The sequence below is a fragment of the Mixophyes fleayi genome, chromosome 8, assembly GCF_038048845.1.
Source record: "Mixophyes fleayi isolate aMixFle1 chromosome 8, aMixFle1.hap1, whole genome shotgun sequence".
In the NCBI taxonomy this organism is placed as follows: domain Eukaryota; kingdom Metazoa; phylum Chordata; class Amphibia; order Anura; family Limnodynastidae; genus Mixophyes; species Mixophyes fleayi.
In genome coordinates, this window is record NC_134409.1 from 35,056,425 (window position 1) to 35,083,293 (window position 26,869).

The window sequence follows — 26,869 nt, forward strand, 5'->3', positions numbered from 1 at the left end:
GTTTGGAAATTCGCAGCTTTATACATGTGGCGACTTCTATTGCTAGAATGTCAAAACATTGGGACTGCGATTTGAAGCGGTTTTGGGAATGGTGATGTTGAAAAAAATTAACTAACTGGTGATTTTCTATTAACTAGCACTTTCATACATGGGCGAGTTTAAACTCGCCCAAGAAAATCGCTGAAAGTACCAAATCGCAGCTTAATACATATACCCCCTGAAATCAATAAATGAACCCCACCGAGTGTCAAAAACAGATTTTGATGTTAGAATGCATTCATCTCCAAATCTCTGATAGATTGAACAAGATTTACTGGGATATGGCTACTGAGTCAGATCTAGAGGGGGCATTCTGTTAAAGCCATGAACTAACACAGAGGTAAAGCTTTCTTTCATAATTAAAGGGTTAGAATTATAGAAGTCCGATGTGTACATAATTTTTAGAACAGCAAGAAATCAGAGAATATGGGGAAAACTAAACATTACTAAATAAGTCATATGATAGGGCGGCAAGGTGACTTAGTGGCTAGCACTTCTGCCTCGCAGCACTGGGTAATGATTTTGATTTCTAACCATGGTCATATCTGTGTGGAGTTTGTATGTTCTCCCCATGCTTGCGTGGGTTTCCTCCAGGTGCTCTGGTTTACACCCACACTCCAAAAACATACTGGTAGGTCAATTGGCTGCTATCAAATAGACCCTAGTCTCTCTCTGTCTGTCTGTGTGAATTAGACTGTAAGTTCCAATGGAGCAGGGACTAATGTGAGTTATCTGTACAGAGCTGCAGAATAAGTGGTGTTATATAAATAGCTGATGATGATGATGATGATGACCTCTTTCCTCAAAATCTAACTGGCAGAAAATAGATGAAAGGTATAGATGAAAATGAAAACAGAAAGTGGGTAAAATGCAAAAGAGGTTAAATTGCCAGTGATATGTTACAGAAAGCAGAGCAGATATATTGTATTGGCAGGAAAGAATAAAATCCAACATTTCAAAGATAACTTTTGAAAAGAGCCTTAGAATCCAAAATAATAACATATTTAGTCATAATATCACTAAACCCCATGGTTTATATTAGTGAGGTATGATCTGTAAAGAGTGGCCACAGAGCTTAGTTTCTGTCTGCATTTTTTATTGTATAATTTGCAACAAAAGTTTCCATCATTGCAGCTAATATAACATCTTTAAATAGTTCACTTGACTACTCTCAGCATATTTAATAAGCCATCATGCAGGATATTTCCAAAAGGTTTTAAGAGCACTTCTTAATGTAAAATCAATTCAATTCTGAAACCAACATTTCCCTAAAAGTGCAGCAGCAACCAGTTGCAGCAGCGTCACTTGTCTCTAGCTTTGGTCTTCAGAGCATTCAGAATATCCTATAATCAGCCTTATAATTAAAATCCACTGCTGACTGAATTTACAAGAAAGATGGACATTGGCTTTCTTACTTTTGAAGAAAACAAGCAGTATAATAACTCAGGCAGATAGATGCTTACTGCCTCACTGTTTCACTTTCAACTATAGGGTAGTGTAGGCTAACCTGTGACACTCCAGGTGTTCTGAAACTACAAGTCCCAGCATACCCTTCCAGCAATAAACTGCTATATATTGGCAAAGCCTGCTGGGACTTGTAGTTTCACAAATACCTGGGGTGTCACAGGTTAGCCAACACTGATATAGGGTTTAACTACACGCTAGCGTTCTTATTGCATTTATAATGAAGACGCACACCTTTAGCTGTATAAACACTGGCTTGCAATTTGTGTGTAATGGGCTTGTAGGTACCTGGGACGCCATCTTCAAGTTAAGGAATACTAACCACTTATAACCACCAGGTGCGCTATAAAGCTATTTAGTTAAACCCATATATTTATATTTACACACTTTACATTTGTGAACGGAAGCCCTGACAAATCGCTCATTTGGTCCACACTCTGGCACACCACTATTTGCCACACCCTACTCTCAACCTAATGTGGTAATACAAGCTCCCATCAATGGTGAGCTGCTTAGTTGCAACTAGTCAGCGGCGAAGTGTCCCTGTTAAACTATTTAAATGTGTCGGCAAGTATGGCATCCTCCATGTTATTGGATGTCACTTTCCTCTCTGAGCAAAAGCTGCCTCTTGTTGCCGAGCAACGGGAATCCTCTTCCGGTCATGCGCAGTAGACCGACTGAGGGGGGAAACCCAGAGTAGAATAGCGAAGGGGAGGATACTGCGCCGCCTGCCTGTCAGACGGGCGGCGGACAGCTGTGGCAGGCACAGGCAGCAGCGATGGAAGCGGAGCCCAACTCACCGTGCGTACCAGTGTCTCCTGGCTGCATCACCTCGGAGAACAGCGCTCTGCTCACCCCCCTGCCGCTGTCTCCGGACGCGCTGCGCTTTGATGAGGACGATGACCTAGAGGTGTTCAGCAAGGTAGAGGAACAAGGGGCAGAGATGACAAAGTTCATGACACTGCAAAAAGTTTTTTTTGAGTGTTTGTTTGTGATGTCTGGAGAATACTTCATTGTAAAGAAATGTTCAGCGGCTCTTAAGCTGCATGTAACAAAACTAGAGCACAGTTAGCAGGCTCTGATCTGCTGAATGCATGGAATTAACTGTAGGATCATCTCATTGTATTTCATGGGACAAAGGCGTATTATATTATAATCCCTTTTTTTATTGTCTGCTTCCTGTCTTTTCAGAACCATTTTCATTTATCTTACATTCTCCAATGTCATTAACAGACAATAGGTGTCAGGGACTGACTGGTATATTTTAGCCTGGGGTGCAGACTCTGCTCAGCAGCCAATTGGAAACATTTTAAAGGGAAAAAAAATGCAGATAGCCCAGTGACTTAGTCCAAGGTAGCCCACTATGGGACTGTCCTGCCCTCTTCCCCAGCCCAGCTAGCCCCCTGATTAGTGTTTTGAGTACATATGACTGAAAAGATGCTCCTTTTCCATAGGACGCAATGGGACTGGGATATGCATCTGACTGACACTGGCTAGTAAGAGCCATGGCTAATTGTCAGTCACAAATGTTTGAAGACCTATAAAACTGTTCTATATAATTGCAGTTATCTATCTAAAAGGATGTGTACAAGTGATTATAGGAGCTTTTATTTAGTAATTTATATCATAAGTTCAGTACTGTTTACAGCATAGGTTCTTTGCTAAATTAGGACTATTCAAACATTTGTCCTTGTTTATGGCCATGGAGAAACTCCATGATTTGTTTTTTTTTATGTATGTTGATATATACATTGGAACATAAACTGCATGATGTAGTTTACTCTGTGGAATATGCAGGGTGGGTTGGTTATGTACTGTTGTACACTGAGTCATAAAGATGTGCATAGGATAACGGTTATCAGTAGACAATGACAATCAGTGATTTATATGGTATGTAAAGTCATCCCACAGACTATCTTATTTCTTCCAAGAAGGTTTATAATTTCTTTAACTTTAAATCATAGTGCAAGATAAACATTTTCTTATTGAAATCAATGGTCATGGTCTGTTGACTTTAAATAATATTTGTATAATCGGTGTGTTCTAATTTTAAAATATGCAGATTATAAGTAACTCACCAACTGCACTGACCATTGACCGCTAATGTGTGCTTCTGAACCTGTTACTGAAGTATTGGGAAGCAGCCTTTCCTCTGCATGCCTTGTGGAAATCTATTTTGCATGTCTTACGGAATTGGGAGTGTACATAAAAAATAAATATATATATTTATAAATATAGGAGAGAAATTAATAAAAAAAAAACTATAAGAAAAAAGTGTACGTGTCTCTGCTAATGTGTGGTTAAGTATGTGCCTCGGTTTGTGTTTGATTATATATTTAAATTTGCATATTGATTAGATTGTTTCATAGACAATATTATAAATCATTTAGGCATATTATGACCAATATAAAGGCACTTAGCCTGCAGTTGTCTGCTTTTTAATGTTATGGAACACCTCTATAAGTCTAACGTCCTTATAATTTACATAAGAGCTACAGTTTCCATGCATTTTTTTTAAGGAATATTGAAACCTTTAGGCCCATTGCGTCGTCTGTTTATCCTGATTTGGATGGTTATAGCTGTGTTGGCTAAACCGTGACACTCCAGGTGTTGTGAAACTCCCAAGTCCCAGCATGCTTTGCCAATATATAGCAGCTTATTGCTTGAAGGGTATGCTGGGACTTGTAGTTTCACAACACCTGGAGTGTCACAGGTTAGCCAACCTTGTTATAGCTGCTCCCTTCTCCTGTTTTTTTTTTTTTTTTGTAATACCAATGGTTTCCAGACTTATTACTCACACCAGTGCTAGGACTGTAAATCACTGGTGTGGCAGAGAAAGGTCGGTAATGGTTACACTTTAAATATAGAAGCATGGCAGAAAGGTGAGGGGATATATTGATAGAACATTTAATAAATAAGACTACCAAAGAAATATATATATTTTTTTAAAACCAATATGCAACTCATTGTTTGGGTTTGTGTTGGCATGCTAATCTCATAATTGATCAGAGTAGCTCTGACAGTCCTTCATCCCTCATCACATCATGCAGACATTTGGACAATATGGGCCGGAGCCATTAAGGAGAGCAAGGCAAACCATATTACAATGCAAGGGGTGCAAGTTAAGTTATTATTTTGCACATAAGTTAAATACTGGCTGTTTTTTCATGCAGCACACAAATACTCGATAGCTTTGGTTTTACACTGCAATTTAAAGTTGATCTAGGACAGTGCTGGCTAACCTGTGACACTCCAGGTGTTGTGAAACTACAAGTCCCAGCATACCCTTCTAGCAATAAGCTGCAATATATTGACAAAGCATGCTGGGACTTATAGTTTCACAACACCTGGAGTGTCACAAGTTAGCCAACACTGATCTAGGACATGCCCTACCCCCAACTATAAATCTGTCCCCCCCCCCCCCCCATCAATGCAACATGGTTTTGCCAAGGTGCAGTTACTTTTTTTTTTTTTTTTTTTCCCCCTTTGTTCTCCTTAATGACTCGGACCCTTTGAGTTTTTTACTGATCCATATGTTTACTTTCTAGAATTTTTTTTTTTCTTTTTGAAAATTGATATACCTCAATTGGTGCTGAGAACTTGCAAATTATTATTGTTAATGTTTGCTGCCTTCTAGTAGAGCAAGTAAAGGTTAAACAAAACTTTAGGCCACCTACCCACTGTTTCTACGTCTTTTTTAATGCTAGTAAAATTGTGAGTGACCGTGCATGTCATGAGCTTGAGGTGTGTTTGTAACCTTTGTTTTTACTAGCATTTGAATTTTTTTTGTAGGAGTCTCCATTGTGTTTACCCGATTGACTAGAAAGAAGATTCATTCCAAAAACTACAATGCAAACAGAATACTGCCACAATTCTAGCAAGTGCTAGTAACTCTGTCAGTGGGTATAGCTACACCAGAAATAATGTTTTTTTTCTTTCATTATTGCCTACATGCCTTTTATTGGTGTTAAATTGCTAGTGAAATGCATGTAATAAAGACAAGTGGTAATAAACCCTTATCAGATATATTCAGCAGACATGGTTCAATTGATTTGGAAAAGCCAGTAGTCAAAAGATCACAGCCTTTCTTTTAGGCCTTGTACCCATTGAGGTTAAATGTAGTTTATTAGCCTTTTTAATGCTAATAGAGCTCATGTAAACAGGTTCACACTAGAAAGCTTTGCTTCTACTACTGTTAAGTGTTTCCTAACATTGTAGCAGTGTTCTGTTTGCATTTCAGATTTCTGAGCGCATCTTCTGTCCATATATGTATTGAAGGGGTAAATGCATTGTGGAACTCTACCGTAAACGCCAAGTCCTAGTAATAAGCACTAATGTGTTTGTTCGTGTTTTTGCTGGCAATGGACACAAAGCCAATGGATATCAGACCTTATGCTGGTGACAATAGAACTTGGCAGACAATTTTGTTTTTTGTTGCAACTCTCTGCAACACAGTTAACCATTAGTGCTGCAGAGCCGCTTATAGTTTAAGGGATCATACACGTGCTGGGAAAATGCATGCAAGGTACTTGTGCCTTGGTGTCTTGTTGATTCGTTTGTTATGTGCTTTTCATGCGTTGCTCTGTTAACAATACAATCTATTGTACAGGGAGTCCCTTTTAACAAATGCAGAATGGATTAACAAATGCAGAATGGATTGTGCTGTGTTCTAAAATTCGAAATGTGGCATTAAAATTTTAGGATGCATTGGGGGGAATGGAACGTATTGTTCATGTGTTTATTTTCATGTGAATCAGCTCTAAATCATCTGTTCAACCAAAAGTGAGCAGAAAATGATTAATGCTGATCATCTTATCAATTAGAGGGTATAAATAAAGAAAACAAAAATTGACTGGATGTCTCCTTTAAGGATGCCAGTCCAGAATAGAATTATTTTGCATCCTTAAAATAAAAACATTGCTTTGCATTGCTCAATTTAAAGGCGGTTAACTCCAAATTTAAGATCATGTATAATCAAATATAGTTGAATTTTGCAATTTTATTTTCTTGATGGAGTAGTAGAAAATGTTTTTTAAATCTTTTTTTTTTTTTTTTTTTTTTTTTTCTGACGGTTTTACAAGGTTTTCCCCGTCTTGCATCCCACTGAAGTACACATGTCACCAATGTAAGAAACAAAGTGTAATAGACTAGACTTAAGTGTCGCACACTTTTTTGCAAGCTAGACTTGTGCTATCATCAGCTAATTAGGTGATTAACAGGCAATAAGAAGCAAGCAGTGAGACAAAAATGCAGCACCCTTCTAATAATATTACTAACAATATGCAACATACTGTTGGCCTTTTGTCTAAAGAGGTTTATGGAGCTCTTACTTCCAATGACTGGCCCCTTTTGTCACCCGTATTCTGCTGAAAGAGGCCACCGCCAACAGGAAAAACTTTTGCCATAAAGGGGTGTACTTGATCTGCAACAATGTTTAGGTAGGTGGTACGTGTCAAAGTAACATCCACCAGGCCCAGGGCTTCCCAGCAGGACAGTGTCCAGAGCTGTGACACTGTGTCCACTGGCTTGCTTTCTTCCCATAGTGCATCCTGGTACCATCTCTTCCCCAGATAAACAAGCGCACACGCACTTAGCTGTCCACATGATGTTAAAGAAAATGTGATTCATCAGACCAGGCCACCTTCTTCCATTGCTCCATGATCTAGTTCTATCGCTCACATGCCCATTGTAGGTGCTTCCTGCGATGGACATGGGTCAGCATGGGCACTCTGACCGGTCTGCAGCTACTCAGCCCCATACACAGCAAGCTGCGATGCACTGTGTGTTCTCACACCTTTCTATCATAAAGGAACACACAATCTGACACAGCACTAAGAGAAGTCATTTATCCCCTCCATTGCCTAGAGTGAAATGTTGCTACTAAGCATAACTCCTTATCCTGAAGAGAGGTGCACCTACCTATATTGTAATTCATAAAAGTAACAAAAAGAAGAGAAAATGTATATACATTGGGCACTCAATGGCTTGTTTTTCTTTCCTTCTAATACAATATGTATTGCACTTTAATGATATGCATTAAAAGTGGACAATTACTATGTTTTTGTCTTGATAAAGCCCCCAGCGAAATGCTCGTCGGTGAAACACCACTCGCTTACTCTCTAGTTTGGCAAAATATATATATACAAAAAATCTTAACATATCTGACTCTCTGCCAAGCTGGCTATTGTACCGGATATTTCAAGGGATAATGATCAGGAAACCACTGTGTGTGTGTGTGTGTGTCCTTTAGGTCTGGACTTATTTAGGCATCCACTCATAGAAGCTTATGGTTTGTCTAAAACAGATTAGCCAGCCACGGTTCATCTGCAGTCTCTTATTACTGGGACAGAGCTCAGTGGAATATCTATTGGACACAGCAACAATTTAAGGTTGTGGTTTATGATAATTATATTACCAGATTTGGAAGCATATCGACTATAAGTGGACAAAATCAGGCACAATTGTATAGGAAGTTACTCATCAATAATACTGGAAATTATTTCGCCATTAAGATTTCTTTATATGGCTAGACTACAAAACCACATTATAATATTCTGTAATTAATTCTGAACAGGGCAGCCAAGTAGCTGACTATATAGCTCAGCAGAAACTTTTAATTAAAAATAAACTTTGTATATGAGCTATAATGTATTAAGTTATGAGCGATCCTAATGCCCAATATAATATGGGTAAACTACAGCATATGGGTAATATATGATTGAAAGTACCATTTATTATCCCTTTAATAATACAAATATTTGGAACTATATAAATAAGGGAATAATATTGTTAAAGCTCTGAAATAAAAAGCAATTGTGTGGCTGCAAGAGTTTATAAAATCTTAACAGTTCACTTAAAATGGTAAAATGTATTTGTTATCTAATTATGAAAATAATAACAACAAAAACACACACAGCTGATAAACAACTTTATTGTAAGCAACTTTACATAAAACATTTATAACTAATGTGTTGCAATTTAAACACTATAATTCAAGGTGGAATGATGATCAATGAAGATAAAATGATGAATTTCTGTATTAAAGTGAGTAGTGAGGTGGTTTGGTAGCAAAGCTGCCATTTCAACAGAAATTTAGTATAATCATCTAATAGTGTTTCCAAATGCTTTTTAAATATGTCACTACTTTAGAAATACATGGAGAAAACATATAGTAATTGTCCACTTTAAATGCACGTCAATAAAGGGTAATGCATATTTTATTAGGAAAGAAAAACTAGCCATTGAGAGCCCAATGTATATACATTTTCTCTTATTTTTGTTACCTTTCTATCATAGCCAGCATTAACTTTTTCAGTAATTTGTGCTACAGTAGCTCCTCAGTGGGGTTGGACCAGTTAGGTGCATCAATGTGCCTTGGTCAGCTAATGGCCCTGTCACCGGTCCACTGGTTGTCCTTCCTTGGAACACTTTTTTGACAGATACTAACCTCTGCAACACCCCACAAGACGTACAATTTTGGAGATTCTCTGACACCATTATCTAGCCATCACATTTTGGCCTATGTCAAAGTCGCTCAGATCCTTACACTTGCCCATTTGTCCTGCTTCCAGCACACAAACTTCAAGAACTGACTGTTCACTTGCTGCCTAATATATCCCATTCCTTGACAGGTGCCATTGTACAGAGATAATCTATATTATTCACTTCTCGTCGATGGTTATACACAGATTATCCACGATATTATATAGTTATAATCTGAATATTTCAACCGCCATGTATCAAGTTACTTTGAAACATTAGTAGTCTGACTTCCTCCTCCATTACCTTTTCACTAGAATAGGCAGCCACAGTTAGTTACTCTTCGTTTAGAGTCCATACACACTGGAAGCTGTGCTCTGGGTCCCCTCCGTCTGCGTTTACTTTGCCACGAACACGATTTGATTGGATGTAACCGTTGAGGTTTATTTATGGCAGACACCGTGTCATTATTGAGTTATAATTTTGCAAGCCCTAAAGCATCATGAAAATTCCTTGTTCTATTTTAGGTGCAGTCAGCAATTGCAAAAGTGGCTGATTCACCTAAGTGTGTGTATATCCTTATTTTGTTAAAATATAGTTGCTGCACTTTACAAACAGTTTTTAAGTATCCAATGCTGTTTTTCATTTGTACCCATTGTAATAATTTGCATATTCTCTAATGAGATGGAGGATATGTATTAAATAAATGATTGAACATCTTTAATTTAACCTAATGTTTATTATTCAGTAATGGCTGCTCAGTCTGGAAAATGTTACTTCCATTTGTACGTTTCTTTGTAATAGCTTAGAACCAAACTTTATTTATTTTCTTATAACATTTGATACATATTGATTTCTTGCGTCTCTTCCCCACCCTGGTATTTTAGTTTCAAATGTTATTGTGTGTAGAGGTTGCAGCCTTTGTCTTGTGAACTCAATTGAGAATCTGTGCAGCTTTTGTTGTCATTGGGTAGAGCTCTGATGTCAGGTTTCTTATCCTTAAGCCTTGCTGTACTTTGTACTGTAATCTCAGATCCTCACTGTTCCAAAGTTTGCCTCTGCTGCTGATGTGACAGGAAAGGGAGGAATCTTCAGGCTTGTCTGTAGGTCCGTGCCAAGTAGAGAGAACCTATCCTGGGGTTTGCACACCAGCTACGCAGTTTGAGTGTCTGTTTCAGGATTCTGCAGCCTGTAACCAACAGATGTTTTTGCAATTAACTCCAAAAGTTACAGATAAAACGGAGTAGAATGTTCATTCCACAATGATCATAGGGAGAAAAGATGACTCTTTAGTTAGTTTTCTGTAGTTTTCAATTGTTCCTAATTTTCAGTGGCAATGGCAGAAATAAATATTTATCCCTGCCTCCATATTTTTTAGTATTGACCAGCTGTACATTGGCATTTTATTCTGTGTATATACAGTGCATTTATAACTATTTATTTCTTGCTCTTTGGAAGTTACTTTATATTAAAGATTTGCATTTAAATTAAAAAATATCTCCGTTATAAATAGGAGGTTATAGTGCATCAAGATCAGCTTAGATCAAAGATGTCCAACTGTGGGTCTGGACCACAATTCTGGTTCTGCAGTTCTTTGTTTGTCAGATATGCTGTTGATTTCAATTGGAAAGATATTTTTTTTTAATGGGGTTGCAGATCAATGGTACAGTCACATTTTTGGTACCAGATGAATAAAGTTGAGTACCACTGGTGTAAACAGGTAGCATACTTTTAAATGCAGCTTCCCCGCACTAGTATCCCAGGAAATAAAGTTCTACAGTTGCCAACTTTTGTCATTTATTTGGCTTGTACACATGTTGTGAAGGTGCATAAGTTGTTATAACCATTAATGACGTTATATGGTCTTGAAGGTCTGTGTGTGCTGGACAAATCCCAGTAGTCAGGTAGCCAAATGTGCCTAACTTATAGGAGTAATGTCTAGTGATGTTAATATAATATTATCATAATCATTTATTTATATAGCGCCACTAATTCTGCAGCGCTGTACAGAGAACTCTCTCACATCAGTCCCTGCCCTATTGGGGCTTACAGTCTAAATTCCCTAACACAGACAGACAGACAGACTAGGGTCAATTTGTTAGCAGCCAATTAACCCTACCAGTATGTTTTTGGAGTGTGGGAGGGAACCGGAGCACCTGGAGCAAACCCACACAAACATGGGGAGAACATACAAATGCCTCACAGATAAGGCCATGGTCAGGAATGGAACTCATGACCCCAGTGCTGGAAGGCAGAAGTGCTAACCACTTGGCCACCGTGCTGCCTAATGGATATACACGCTTCTTTGCTCCTTAAAAGATCCTGGTAGTGTCTACATTTTACTGATCAGATAATGATTCCTGCATCTAATTATAAATGCAGCATTATGAATGTGCATGCATTTCCGTTATGCAAAGGAGCTCTAGACGTTGGACCGCCGTGACTCCAGGAATTTGGGGGAGGAGAGTGAAGTTCTCCATAAAGAATATTATTGTTATTGATCATAATTTTAAGGACAATTTGGATTTGCACTAAATAATGTTAAAATACGTTATTAGTTGGTAGTACTCTATTAGTTTTCCTAAAGAGGATCCCAAGGATAGGTTCCTTTTTAGAGGGTCATACAGCTGTTCACAAAACTTTTCTCCAGCTTTTCTCCACCATAGTTATAATATGTGCTTTTTTTGACTGAAGCAAAGGCACCCAAGTGAGTTTGTCTCATGTAAGAAGTATTCATAATCATCATCATCACCATTTATTTATATAGCTCCACCAATTCTGCAGCAATTTACAGAGCATATTTGTCATTCACATCAGTCCCTATCCCAGTGGTTCCCAAACTGTGCGCCTAGGGCTCCCTGGGGTACCTTGGAGATCTCACAGTGGTTCCTCGGCCAGGGCCAGTGGTAATTATTTTGGCTTAGGGGTGCCTTGAAAAATATTTGGAGACCCTATCCCATTGGAGCTTACAGTCTAAATTCCCTAACACACAGGGACTAGGGTTCATTTAATTGTCAGGGAATTAAAAGACTAGTATGTTTTTGTAGTGTTGGAGGAAACACAGGGAGAACATACAACCCCCCACAGATAAGGCCTTGTTCGGGAATCAAACTCATCACCCCAGTGCTGTGTGTATGAAGTTGACCATCACAATTAACAAAATGAAAAGCAATGTTTGTCCCTTTAATTGGACCGGTCACCCAAACCTACACACAGTGGAGGTGGCCATTTTGTGGGCTTATCTATTTATAATGAGAATGCAGCCTATCAATTCACTGGGAGCAAGTAGCTTATGAATATGTCGGTAATATACATATTAGGAAGGCAGTGCCTAAGTGATGTCTCTGGTTCCTATTGGTAGGCCAGGTTACATACTGGTTCAGCCCATGTCAAGGAGACATCCACTGTGTACAGGGGACAGTGTAGCCTTGCAGCCAGATCCAGCTAATATCTACTGACCACAAGGGCTATAAAGGCCAGATAAGATAACGAAAGAAGGCTGGAGTATGTGTTTTCTATTGCCAGTCCACTACCTGTTTTCCCACTATATACAGTAGAAATGTGTTAGAAATACACATGTTTAGTGACCCGCCATCTCCGGAGACAATGTTTAGGGTGATCTGAGAAAACTACAGATCACCCTAAAATTCATAAATGCAACTGCACCACAGACATTAACCTGGTCCCATTGTCACATTAACCCTCATTCTCTACAATATAGTATAAATAAAACTTACTGCAGTTTCAGACATGTAATGGTTGTCATTGTTTAAGCAATAAAGTAATAAACATTCCGTAATAACATGTACATAGTAACAGTATATCAATAAGCGACACCAATTATAAGATCAAAGCCATGGGTGTGCAATAAGGCAAACTGATGTAGCTGTCACAGGCAGTAAATCAAATAACTTAGAGTATTTGTGAGTTGGTGCAACCTCACGCAGCAGAATGGTCAACCCTGGTCAGTGACATGGGTGTAACTACAGCTAGAGCAAACATTCAGCTGCTTACAGGCCCAGTTTCATAGGCGGAGAGAGGAAATACTTTGTCTTTAAGGGCATCCTCACAGCTGGGTGCCTGGGATGGTGGTGGGAATAACAGGGACTGCTGTTAAATTGCTAAGAGAGGTATGATGCCTCATTATTAGATTGATACTGCTGTTCACTTAGATACAACCCTTCATTGGTCATTACACTAATACTATGGATGGATGCTTCAGGCACGTTTGTTAGATGAGAAACTAGAAGGGCGTGGAGGAGGTGCGTGTGCAGCATACAGGGATGTGACTGTGCATTTGATCCATCAGTGCCTATTATATTCCACCACTGCTGTGGGCGGTAGTTAGAGATGGCTGCACTTTAGCTCTGTACCCACCTCCCACATAGTCACAAACCAGTGTATTCACAATCACGGTCAGGGCTGTTTAGAAGACTATCAGTTTAGCTGCTAGAGCTGGAGGGTTCAGCTGTCAGTTTTTTTTGCCATCTGTTTCCCCTTTGGTGATCTCTGTGGTCTCTGGTGGAAGCCACATCAGACTAGTTCATTTTTCAGGCCTCCTCTTTCCACTGTCTCTCGTCATTCCAGCTGCATAAACATGGCTGCTATAACATGGGTGGCTAATAACCTTACAGTAGCAACACATACGTTCCTCACCACCAGCTACAATTATTGTTTCACTACCATTTATGTATCCGTTGTTCACCACAGCTCTTAAACTGTAAGCTAGTTTGGGCAGGGCCTCCTCTACATTCTGATTGTTGCCATTTATGTAATTTTTTGCTATTGTGATCCCCTCAATGTACAGCACTGCACTTTATAAAAAGAGGTTAATAACAGGCAATTCCTTTTTACTTTGGTTGTAGTTTGTCCTCGTTTTAAAACGTTTACAACATGGTCGAAGTGTGTTCATTAATATGTCTTAACGCTTCCTGGTTGCATAGTGTACAAATGGTTTAAAAGTATAACCACACACATCCTATGAAATACTTTGTCCAGAAATGTTGAATAATTATTATATAATTTTGTTATGTTTTTACTATCGTTGCCAATTAATATTGTCCAATGCGATTGCTGTAGTTCCAAAGCACAAATGTTTTATTTCCAAAATATATTACAAGGCAAAGTTTGGAATGCATACGCATGTGCCTGTTGGCACTAACACACATTCCAATGAGAATGCTCTGGTTTCCAAAGCCAGAGGGTAACAATTTATACACAGTACAGTTGTAAAAAGCAGTGACCGTTACAGTATTAAGGTCTTTATTCATAGGTCGAAGGGTCTTGACTACCCAGAAACTCGACGTGTCATTGGTGGATTCCTCTGGTCATTGTCCCTTGAGATTGTCAGGTGTCCTTCTCTAGATTCCAGCCTCTAGACTTGTATAAAATGTTTTTTTATGATCCCTGTGAACTGGCTATTTGGTGTATGAAAAAGTTTTGCAAAGTGCGAACGCTACATAAATAATACCGGGAAAGGTTCTCATGCAATTGCAAACAAAATGATACCAAACTTGATGTAATTTGTATGTTGTAAACATTGTTTAGCCTCTTTGCCACTTTATATTTTGAATGAAACGATAGACAAAAATTTAATTTTATTTACGTTGTTGCGTATTGATAGCATCGCAACTGATCGTAGTGTACAGAAATAATTAATTTTCCACCTTTGGCCAATTATTTAACTTTAACTTCACACAATCACAAAATGAGGTTGCATCAAATTTGTAAAGTGTACATTTTCATCTACTTTTTCATATACTAATATATGGTGAAATGGCTACACTGTATGCAGGATGATTCCTAACCCCTTCATGACTGACTGTGGTTTACATCTCTGACTATGACCATTGCAATGTTTGTTTCATCTGATTTTTGTAAATCTTCCAAGCAAATTGTATTTTTTTATTTTTTGCGACCTATAGGTTTTCTTGAGCATATATAGAAATGGATTTCTTTTTATTTAGCTCTCGTTCGCTATGGAAAATAAGACAAAAATCACTACTTTGTCGTTGGTATATTCACTTCTGGGTCTAAATGTGGTGACCGCTTAATAAAATCCAATTACAGAACTGGAATATTTATTATGTTCACATTCGCTTCTTGTTTGTAGCGTTTTCCTACCTACCCCTCTGAGTGCCTGCATTGTGTATATTTGCAGTATTTAGGTTGCATTGTTTTATTACAAGTGGTGGTGTTCCTTCTCCTGTTTGGACCAATAATACTAATAGCAGGTGCCCCTTTTCTGATCACTTCTAGGCAGATCTGCTTCTGCTTGTAACAGTCGCTGTAAGCCGGGGATGTTGCCTCCGCCCCCAGAATTGTTTTATTCTGCCGACTCTCTTCAATTATCACTTGAGGGTAAAACTGCACTGAAAGTTGTTTTATAAAACATTTCCTGACCAATACCTGTTACGCGCTTTCACATTTGCTAAATTAGCGTTCCCAACTTCATTGTATTTCTCTAACTATATTTAACATGCATTTAATGCTTTTTAATGTTGCAGGCAACATTGAAATTGGCACAAGACAAGGGATTGCCAGAAAGTGTGTGTGTGTGTGTGTGTGTGTGTGTGTGTGTGTGTGTGTGTTTGTACGGATCCATTTAAGTTTTTGGGCTATCAGTGTGTTTTAATAGGCTTTGAAAAAGCACATTAAATGCTTAATAATAATGCCCATGAGTATGATCCCTGCACATTTGGATCGCTTAAAAGTTTATGTCCATATACTTACTGGGTTAGTAAAACTATTATGGTGTTTTGCTTATAAAACACTGAAGGAAATGTGTTTGCAGAAAATGAAAGGTTTCCCACATGTCACATTTTCTGTTTTTCTATGTGAGCCTATTTCGTAGTAAAATATGTTTTGGTTTAAATTTATGGGTAAAAATATATTGACTACATATAATTGGAGGAGAAAATGAATATTATTGTAATGGGAAATGTATCTGGTCATTTAACACGTTTTTGCTCTGTAGGAAACAAGGACACTATTCATGTTTTGTTCTAACAGCAGCTGCCGTTAACTATATTTTCTGTGTAGTTTACTTTAGTTAGATACTATCAGATGCTTTGCATCTTCCAAACCTTCACCTTCATCCCCAGCCTCTTGTTTATTGTCAGACTTGTATGTTGGAGCTTGCTACACTTGTTTAAAATGCCAGCTGATATGTTATTATGGATCTGTGTCTTTTATTAAATGTATTGTTTTAATTTATTACGGAGATTAATGATAATGTGAAAGGTAGAGGGCTGCCCAACAGTCTCTGAAGTGCATCAACTTTATATAAATAGTGTTCTACTGTTATTTCACTTATCCTTCATATCAACCACAGTCACCGTCACACGCAACCATAATGTAAAGTTCAAACTTGAAGAATACTAAAATAGTTACTTTTAAATTTCTATTTTGAAACTCTGCAATAAACTGCTTTAGGACCTTCATATGCAAATAGCCTGTCTACAATTAGAGTAACTGGTGTGTTCATAATTGGCTAACATACTATTTGTTCTCTTTTCTTGAAAGCTGCAATTTTTCAAGTCTGTACTTATGAAGATCCCATGTGTGTCTTGCACACATTCTGGGGCAGTTGGGAAGCTAGAGCTTATTTGATTTGCTTGTAGTCATCCCGGTAACGTCTCTATACAGACAGCAGATTGGTGGATTTATACAAATAGATTATAAGAATGTTTCCAGTGATGTCACAGGCGAGCATAACTCTACATTTTCTGCTTTGTCATTTGAGCATTTTGTCTTGTAAGATTTGCTTTGTACAGTCTTAAATCTCTGGCTTGATTAATTGAAGGGGGAAGAAACACATACTAAAGAAAATACTTTTAATTAAAGCCCCAGTCAGAAGTCACTTCATGACTGGTTAAAAAATATATTTCATCTTCATGCATGGTTAGAAAAATGAAATAAATAAAAAAAAAAAATTCTTTGTTATACTTAGTCCCATAGTTTCCAAATTACCCCTAATGTCCAGGAGACTTCCAAATTTCTGGGAGTTCTCCCGGACTCCCGGGAAAGCAGGGAAACCTCCCGCATACTGTCATTTCCCCATTTCCTTAATGAAATGGATGGGGGGGGGGGGGGCCTTAGTGACATGTTATAAAGCAATACACATCATCCTGGCCCCGCCTCCTGCTGCAATAAGTCGAAAATATGTTTTGTTTTTTTTTTCAATGCTCTCAATAACTACTAGTATGATTTCATAAACTGGAATATTTGCAGTTCTGTATCTCATGTTTACTTCAATCAATTCTCAGTAAAGCACTCGTTTGTCAATGATGAGCAAGCCCTGCTCCATGAATATTGCACCATGGCCTGGTGTGTAGACACTGCAGGTTTTTCAGCCAATTATAGTGCCGATCACATGCTAAACTTTTGGTAAGAGATCGCATTAGTGTGTACGCTCCTACAATCATGTTTTATGGTACCAAAGCACATCGTATCGTTTGATTTATAAACTCCCTAAAAATCATGATCAACGATGTAACGATGTTGTGCAAATTCTGAAGTGTGTGAGCACTCACAAACAGCAGTGTAGGCTTATCGCCATAGAAATTAGAGAGCCACAATCTTTGCAGCAGATGTTTATGACCGATAATGAGCACAGATCTGAAGGTAAATCTTGTAAGCGTGTACACAGGAATCGGCATGCTGATCGGGATGTTCTGACGTTGGTAATATCGTTAAAAATATTGCATCATAAGAAATATTCTGTAGCGTGTACTCAGTAAATAAAAAATAAAGTGAATTGTGGTTCTCCAAGGCCCAAACAAGATAGTATTGTGTGTGTAACATGCCTTGATGTATTGTCTTAACATAGCATGCAATATTTATAAATACTTTCTATTTGTAACGAACAATAAAAAAATTATCTTTATTTGTACAGGATCTCATTGCTTGATTAATCTTGGCATGATTACCTTGTAAACAAGATGTACTGCTGTTGGTAACTCATTCTTGATTATTTCTCCTTCTATAAAATAGAGCTATTATCAACTCCACTAATAATTATCATTTGATTATTTTGTTGTAAATATCGTTGTCTTGAAATATGCAGCCTATAAACAAATTACTTTTGCTTTTGTTCTTTTGAAAATAGGTTCATTGTTGGTGCGCTGCCATTTATAGGCTCGTTGTGAGGCAACAGATGTCAAAATCCCCAGAGTCAGCACAAGTCTGTGTTGGACTCTGCAAACCTGACAATATCAGCAGTTGTGGGCAGGGCTTTAGATGTAGATGTCTTTTATAGAAGATATTCATTCTCCAGGTCTCCGTCAACCACCATAGTCAGTTGGGAAATGTTTATTGCAGAATTTGCCATTCCGCAACATATTGTAATCCACACATCAAACCTGGTGAAAGGCTTGTATGTAATATAATAGTTTTACCTGCTTTTATCTCAGTATGTTTCTTGTAACAAGGTGTTTGTTACAGAAAGTGTAAATGTTCTGCCTATTAATGGGTGGGACAGCAAGAACGGAAAATGAGGTCATTAGGATGTAATTGGCATAAGATCTTTAAAAACTGACAGACTCTGTTTGATAATAATATAAATGCAAAGTTGTGTATTACTGAGCTGAATTATGTACATGAAATAGTTGCAGTCAGTTAACATGGATATGCTTCTGTAAAACAGCGGAGACTGACCGACTTGCTTTTCACTAATGAAAAGTATGTTTCAATATATTTAAAACATACTTGTCTACTTTGTGTTGTCTCCTTCCGGGAGATCCCTGAAGAGTTGTGTGGTGGGAGGGGGCGGGGAATGGATAATCTCGTCATTTGGCCCCGCCCCTGCAACAAAATGCTAATTTTTGTTGTGGTGGTGAGGCTCGTCCGGGAAGGATGTGGAAGATAAGCCTGCTCTCCTGGGAATCCGGGAGACCTACCCGGAATTTGGGAGTCTCCCGGACTTTCCGGCAGAGTAGGCAAGTATGATTTGAAGGCGTGCCTGAATATATGGGATGCTGCAGTGCTCTTTGGTCACGCGCAATGGGCCTGAGAAATCTGTTACAAAATGTTTGTGTAAGACTGCATTTTAAGTACAAAAAGAATAAATAGTCCAAACATAATGTGCATCAAGGCCTAAATTATTAAAACTTCATACAAAAAGCTGTGAGGACACCAGTGCATAAATATATATTTAGTTCATATTATCATATGAAATAGACTGCCTTGATGTCTTCTCACTTTCTTAATTTATATTGTACCAATAAGAGGGAGGGTAAAAGGGAAAATCATAAAAAGGAAAATGAATAAGGGGATGGATGGACCTAATGTGGTAGAAGTCAGTACAGGGTGATATTGTCACTTCTCTGCACCACATGCTAAGAAAAGTACTCCTATTCCCTACATTTCTGTAGTTTTATTCCAAAGGGCAAGTAAAGGGATTACAGTAATCCCTTTGGGTCTATTTTGCACATTTTAACCCTTACACAAGTATTTTTCAAACATAAGTACACAGTTGGAGTTGCATGGAAAGAGAGGGACGAAAAATAGAATCTCAAGGACAGTATAGTGTGCTGGCAAAATAAATTTGGATGGCTAAAATTTAAATGGGGGAACATTAGAAAATTGCTACTATTCATATAGTGCTTAGTTGCAGTACAGTGGCCTAGTGGTTAGCAATTCTGCCTCACAGCACTGGGATCATGAATTCAATTCCTGACCATGGCCTTATCTGTGTGGAGTTTGTATGTACTCCCTGTGTTTGCGTGGGTTTCCTCTGGGTGCTCCGGTTTCTTCCCACACTCCAAAAACATACTAGTAGGATAATTGGCTGCTATCAAAAATTTACACCTGTCTCTCTGTCTCTCTGTCTCTCTGTCTCTCTGTCTCTCTGTCTCTTTGTCTCTCTGTCTCTCTGTCTCTCTGTCTCTCTGTCTCTCTGTCTCTCTGTCTCTCTGTCTCTCTGTCTCTCTGTCTCTCTGTCTCTCTGTCTCTCTGTCTCTGTGTGTGTGTGTGTGTGTGTGTGTGTGTGTGTGTGTGTTAGGGAGTTTAGAATGTAAGCTCCAATGGGGCAGGGACTGATGTGAATGAGTTCGCTGTACAGCGTTGTGGAATCAGTAACACTATATAAATAAATGGTGATGATGATGCTCCTATGCTGTCACTTTGAAGTAAAAGAGGAGCACCCATCTCTTGTCACACAGGAGCCATACTGCATAGATAACATTACACACAGAATTTTAAGAGCATAAGTGCTTGTGTGTTGACTGGAGAAGTGTTCTTCCTTAATTTTAATGTGACATCACTGTAACTGGGGAAATTGGGTACAGTAGAGCTGTTGGTACCATAGTTTTACAAAGAGTATTGTGAAAACTTGTATGAAGTGTTTGTTCTGTGTTATGATATCTACAATAGAGAATGATTAGCAGACTTGTATAAAACTGGGAAGAAGCTGTAAAGAGAGGACACATTTGTCTTCTGTGTATTATACTGTTGCCCGTAGTTACCAAAGCAATCTGTTGTATGTGTGCAGTCTGTGTGAAAACTAGTGGATAAATCTGTGTACAGTTAATTGCAAAAGTTTGTTGAGAGTTCTTTTCATAAGCCCAGTACAATGAAAAGTAAAGACCAACATTTCAAGTGCAGCAAATGATTTCTCCTGGGTTACAGATTCTGCTAAGCAGCAAAATAAACCACTAACCCCTGTCGGCAACTGTCACAGAATAAGAACTTCCATATATATCCCAGGTCAATGAAAATCAAAAGATTTTGTTATCCAGAGCATCCAGTCAGATTGGATCTGTATTCTATCCTTCGAAGTCTGTCGTATACTAATTTGTGTATACATATCTGCCAGATCATCCTAATTTGCTAAATACTAATGATATATAAAATGTTCTTCTGTACCTATGTGCCATGTGTTTGTTTTGAACCTCAATGTATATGGTGTTTGAGGACAATGGATTGAGTAGTGGTTAGCACTTCTGCCTCACAGCACTGGGGTCATGAGTTCAATTCCCGACCATGGCCTTATCTGTGAGAAGTTTGTATGTTCTCCCCATTTTTGCGTGGGTTTCCTCCGGGTGCTTCGGTTTCCTCCCACACTCCAAAAACATACTGGTAGGTTAATTGGCTGCTAACAAATTGACCCTAGTCAGTGTTTGTCTGTCTGTGTCTGTGTGTTAGGGAATTTAGACTGTAAGCCCCAATGGGGCAGGGACTGATGTGTGTGAGTTCTCTGTACAGTGCTGCGGAATTAATGGCGCTATATAAATAAAATGATGATGATGAAGGTTCAAAACAAACACTCCCTAATATGCCTATTATATGTTTATCTGTACATAGTTATTGTTTATAACAGGGTTGCACATGTCAGCAAAAGTAAAAATAGTGATTGCGTAGTATCATATTTGGACCACTACTTTCATCTAACTTTTTTTTCCCGCTTTTTAGATACTAGTTTACTAATTTATGTCACGTCATGGTAGTAAGGGGACACCAGAAACTTAATTTCAAGAGTCATACTTGGCATCTTAATTTTTACTAACTGAAGTACTTGGAGTTGCCCGGCTTTCAATCTTAGTTATTAAGTTATCAATGAGTTTTATATAACTGTCAATATTTTAAAAATAATTAGCAACTTGGCAGCTCTTCCAACACACCCATGGGATGGCTGCCCAGTGTCGTTTTTGTTTTTATAATAAATGTCCATCATCATCTATTTATTTATATAGCGCCACTAATTCCGCAGCACTGTACAGAGAACTCGTTCACATCAGTCCCTGCCCCAATGGAGCTTACAATCTATATCCCCTAACATACACACACAGACGAGAGATACTAAGGGCAATTTAATAGCAGCCAATTAACCTACCAGTATGTTTTTGGAGTGTGAGGAAACCGGAGCACCCGGAGGAAACCCACGCAAACAAGGGGAGAACATACAGACTCCACACAGATAAGGTCATGGTCGGGAATCAAACTCATGACCCCAGTGCTGTGAGGCAGAAGTGCAAACCACTGAGCCACCATGCTGCCATCCAAATCCATCCAGTGGAAGGCCGAGAAAAAGCTCCCGGTCCAAAGTTCTGTCCTATACCAACAGGATGTCCAACTACTATATAAAGACTTTGCCTCTTTTGGCAACTCAGAGCCACCTCTAGATTTATTAAATCTCTATACCTGCCATTAGATTATTTCTTCCTTCTAAACAAAATCTTGTTTTTGTATTTCTGTGGCTCTCCTGAATTTGGTTTACAGTACAGCTGCAGCCAGTGCAGAGTATAAAGCATAGCAAATTAAGTTGTTTTTCTGCTTCTTAGACAGTGTTGCTCAAGGTGTATGGGGATACATGTCTAAAATATATTGTATAGCGTAACTTATCTAAACTGAAATGTGTCCTCCATTGTTCATGATGGGAAACGGAGAAGTTGTGGTACAATAAGTCTACACCAGATAGGATGTGGCAAGGTCTACTTGGATTTATGCCTGTATCTGGGGGATGTTGGGTGATGTTGAGTGATCCTGTCATGTGGAGTGATATTATTGGTCTAAAGAATTATATGATGCTTTATCTACGTATTATGTTGTGGTTTTAGGGCATAAAATGCTTGCAAAGTTATGTAATTACCATTGTTCTAATTGAATTGAATGGTCTGTATTGCGCATACAAAAGAATAAATTGAGCATATTCTAAAAATACATTGTTTTTTTGGATTAATTCTGAAAACTTCCATAACAATAGGGCAACAGAAAACCAATAAAACCCTGCTGGATTATATAGATGCATGGCTGGAAAGAACAGATGGAAGCAATATGTAAAATGTAGTAGTTGTACATGTACAAGTCAATATATTGGTCATCTGTAAGTGGAATACATGTTAAAGCTACAATGCCAGAGTGGGCATGACCATCATGCCATTGGTGTGGATATCAATTTACTCAGCGGCTCTCCAAACCCTTCCCATCCACTTCAAAAACACAGGCAATGTTGTGTGATGTACTTAGCACCCCTTCACAAGCAGAGCCACATGAAGCAGGACATTTTCTTTCTCCGTGAAGACTGTAACCCAAAATTAGGACTGTCCCACTAAAATTAGGTCAGTTGGTTGGTTGTCCTCTCTCTCTTATCTGTTCTTGCAGCTTTCACTTCTTGCGACTGATCCTGTTGCTACTTTTCTGGATCCTGGTTTGTTGGGGCCCAGTTTATAGTTATGGACTGTAACTGCTGCATACATATATACATTGTAAAAAATATTATTTACATTTTATTATGATTGAAATGTGGTCCACTGGGGGATATGCTAATTAAAAAGGTAATTAATTAAACTGGAAATTTAAAAAAAAAATAATTTATTTTTTAAGAGCACACACATCTTCCCATAAGTTGCATTACCGCCTGGACCGAAATAGCTCCTTCACCTCCCTGGCGTCCCTCTGGCTGCTCCATGCAGCTGTTGTACCTGAGGCTCTGTTTCATCTCACAGCCCCAACCGAAAACCCGCAGTGGGTGACACCATCTGAGGTGGGTGAAGTGAAGCCACAGACATTGTCTTTTTTGATTGGCCTTCCCGCTCAAAAAAAACCTTTGCCACCAGTGAATATGAATTTTCACCACTTTAGATTGTATACAAATCAAACAAAATAAAAAGGAGATTAATAATAAAATTTACCACAGCTTACTTATATGAAAAAACTTTTGAACGTTCCCATAGTTGTTTATAGACTCTCAATGAAACTATTCGAAAACTGTATAGAAGAAAACAAAATAAAATTATGACCCTATAAATTACATTAACATATTAAAAACAAATGTTGCATGGAAAATGAAATATATGGATCTTGTCAACCATTACAGGAACATTGACACAATGTTATATACCATCTTTCAATTGATGAGATTCTGTCATAATTCTAGGAATCTGAGATTGACTTTACCCCTTTCACACAGAGGCATGGACCCGGGAATAACCCAGGTCGTGTGGGGTGACCTGGGCCCACAACCAGGGTTATTCCCGGGTTGGAGCAAGATACGCTCTGTTGTTTGAAAGGTGTTCCTGGGTTATTCATCCCAGGTTTAGTTATAAGCAACTCATTTTAGGGGCTCAACTTGAAAATAGAGGGCAGACATGGGTCCAGTGTGCAAGGTGGTGGCCCGGAATCAAAGTGCGGTGTGAAGGGTTACATCACGGTTTGAGACAGTGTTCATTAACCTGTATCTAACCTGGGATTTTGGTGACTGACCTAGTTTGTATAAGTCTCAGAAATGACAGTCCACGTCTTTTTATAGATAAGAGACTTGTATCGATCAGAGCTGGTAAAAAGTCACAAGCGCTCAGTTCGACAGAAGCAGTTTCTACATTGGTAAAGATGTAATAATAGTCTCAAACAATTCTGGTAAGATTGTAAGCGCTCAATTAGCAGGATGATTTCCATATTGTTTTAAACATATAGCTACATTCTCAACTAGTTCTCAGGTGGTTTAGAATTACCAATCCAGAATCCGGATGGCAAGATTCCACAACCATACAGAGAAGGTCCAAGGTGTAGCAGATGTTGCGCTCTTTACCAAAGAAGATGATTGCCGCTTTCAAGATCAAATCCCAAAGATGTACATAATACAGCAGTTGATTGTCCTGAGGTTTTCTTAAAAGTACTGATGCCTTTCTCTGGCTTGCTGCCAGTTTTCTTAGAGGTTATCGAAGTTGATCCACTCCACTAGGTATTTATATTCCAACCAGCCAATCATAAACTGGCAATTTATTATATATTAATAAGTTACAAATTATGCAGTTTGTCATAGATCTATTAATTGCACGTGTTTTATAAATAGTTTGATATTGGTGAGAATTTCCCCATGGTTATGAAATAAAGTTGTTTGTGCAGGGATCCAGGTGGGGAATCAGTTGGCAGTCTTTTACAATCTAGAAATATATAGAGATATATATATATATATATATATATATATATAGATAGATATATATATATATATATATATATATATATATATATATTATATATATTATTATTTTTTTGTGCACCTGCAATCTTTTCTCTATATACAACTTTAGAGGGTAATGCAGCTCTATTTTATACTGAAATAAGTGGAAGATATAGATGAATAGAATTTACTATTTATTTCAGGGGGGCATTAATAGGCAAAAATATTCATAGGTTAGAAAAGAGAAACGTTTGTTTTATTTTGCCTATTTCATTTTATTTCTCTGGTTTATGCTGTGACTGACATGTTAATCTGATCACAGCAGTTTAAAGTAACCTCCCAATCATAATGATTTTTTATTTATTGTGTAACAGTTATTAAAACAATGTTATTGTTTCGGTCTGAAACCTCTTAACGGAAACTTTCTAGTATTCTTATAGCAAGACATACTGTATCTTTGTATTGCAGGTGTGTAAAGGAACTGGCTATACAAATAAACACCAGCAGGGGTTGCTGTTGCACTATTATATGCTTGCTATTTTTTTAGTTCTTTAAACCTGATGGCTGTACTATATGTGATCAATGACTGAATAGTTTTGTTGCAAACCACCTGTGGCTTGCACCTGTTCTAGAACTACAAATCCCAGTATAATCTACTAGTCAAAAGCTGTCAAGGCATGCTGGAGATTGTAGTTCTACAATAGTTACTACACCACAGCTTGCATATGTTTATTTTAAACACTGTATGAGTAACACACAAATTATCCTTTTTTAATGTAAATTTCAACATTTTACGGAAATTATTGAAGAAATCCTACTTAAAATTAATTATGATTATATAACAGTCAAGATTTACTGTCGATTAACTTGTGTTATATAATGCTAGCCACTTCTTGTCATTAAGAGATCAGACCTGACAAATTGTTTCCACGGCGTAATATAGTAGGTGTCATATCTACTGGGCATCCACAGCAAGGGTCAATAGTGCCATTCTGACTTCATCCCAGGCTGATTAGTGATCAGTAGTTTAGACGGCTGAGACCTAGCAGAGATCTCATTTAAAATCTGCTCTGTTACCAGCCAGTAAAGACTGATATGCTACAGCTCATTCAAAATGCAGGCAGCTCTCCTTGATTTAATACAAACAGAAAGCAGACATGAGTCCACTTACTGTATGTTTAAATCTTCTTCTGGTGCTATTCCCCAACCACACCATGTCGGCTTCTTGTATTTCACTTGATCCTTGACTGTATTTGACAGTTGTGTACATAAACATATTGTATAGCTTTGTGGTGTTAGTAATCATGATTAGATCAGAGTATCTCATTCCCTAGTCCTGTCTGCAGGTTATATATGGAGGATGAGAATGTGAGAGCAGACATGCTGCCAAAACAGATACTCACTTGCTCACAGTTAATGGTCCTCAAAACCTGGACTGTTTTAGATTATTGGGATTTATAGCCCCTCTATAATTTTTGGGGGGAGTGGTGGGGGCTCTATGAATTTTGTTAGCAATATGCATCAGAACTGGTCATCTTTCTTAAATTAGATTTTGTCACTTCCGAAAATTGCATCAAGTAAAGGACTAGCATTTGCAGAAATAGGTTACCAGAAAAGTAGCTACAACCCCCCTCTCCACATTCTTAAAGAAGCTGTGAACATCTTGTCCTCCTGAATGAAGGGCCCACTGTTCTAGGATTCCCCCCCCCCCCCCCCCCCACCCCAGGCACAGTAAGAGAAGCCTCAATACAGGACTTTCGCTACACTCTTACCAAAACAGGCACTTTGGAAACATATCTGAAAGTTGACATGTCCTGTATTATCCTTTTATTTATAAAGCACCAATGTATTACGCAGGATGATGAGATCATGATACAAATTCTGTACAATGACGTGAAACAGAAGGTAAAGATTGTCCTGCACAATTGAGCTTATTTATTTATTTATTATCATTTATTTGTTAGGCGCCACAAGGTTTCCGCAGCGCCG

At 38.2% G+C, this 26,869-nt stretch overlaps 1 protein-coding gene across 1 annotated transcript in view; it reads left to right on the forward strand.

The window, feature by feature from the left end:
* Positions 1-2,158: 2,158 nt before the first annotated feature.
* The window catches only part of SNX7 (sorting nexin 7), an 84,612-nt gene continuing 59,901 nt past the window's right edge, over positions 2,159-26,869 (forward strand). The window contains exon 1 of the mRNA XM_075182334.1: positions 2,159-2,425. Coding sequence (XP_075038435.1) covers positions 2,282-2,425 — 144 coding nt within the window. The 5' untranslated portion in view covers positions 2,159-2,281. The remainder of the gene's footprint in view (positions 2,426-26,869) is intronic.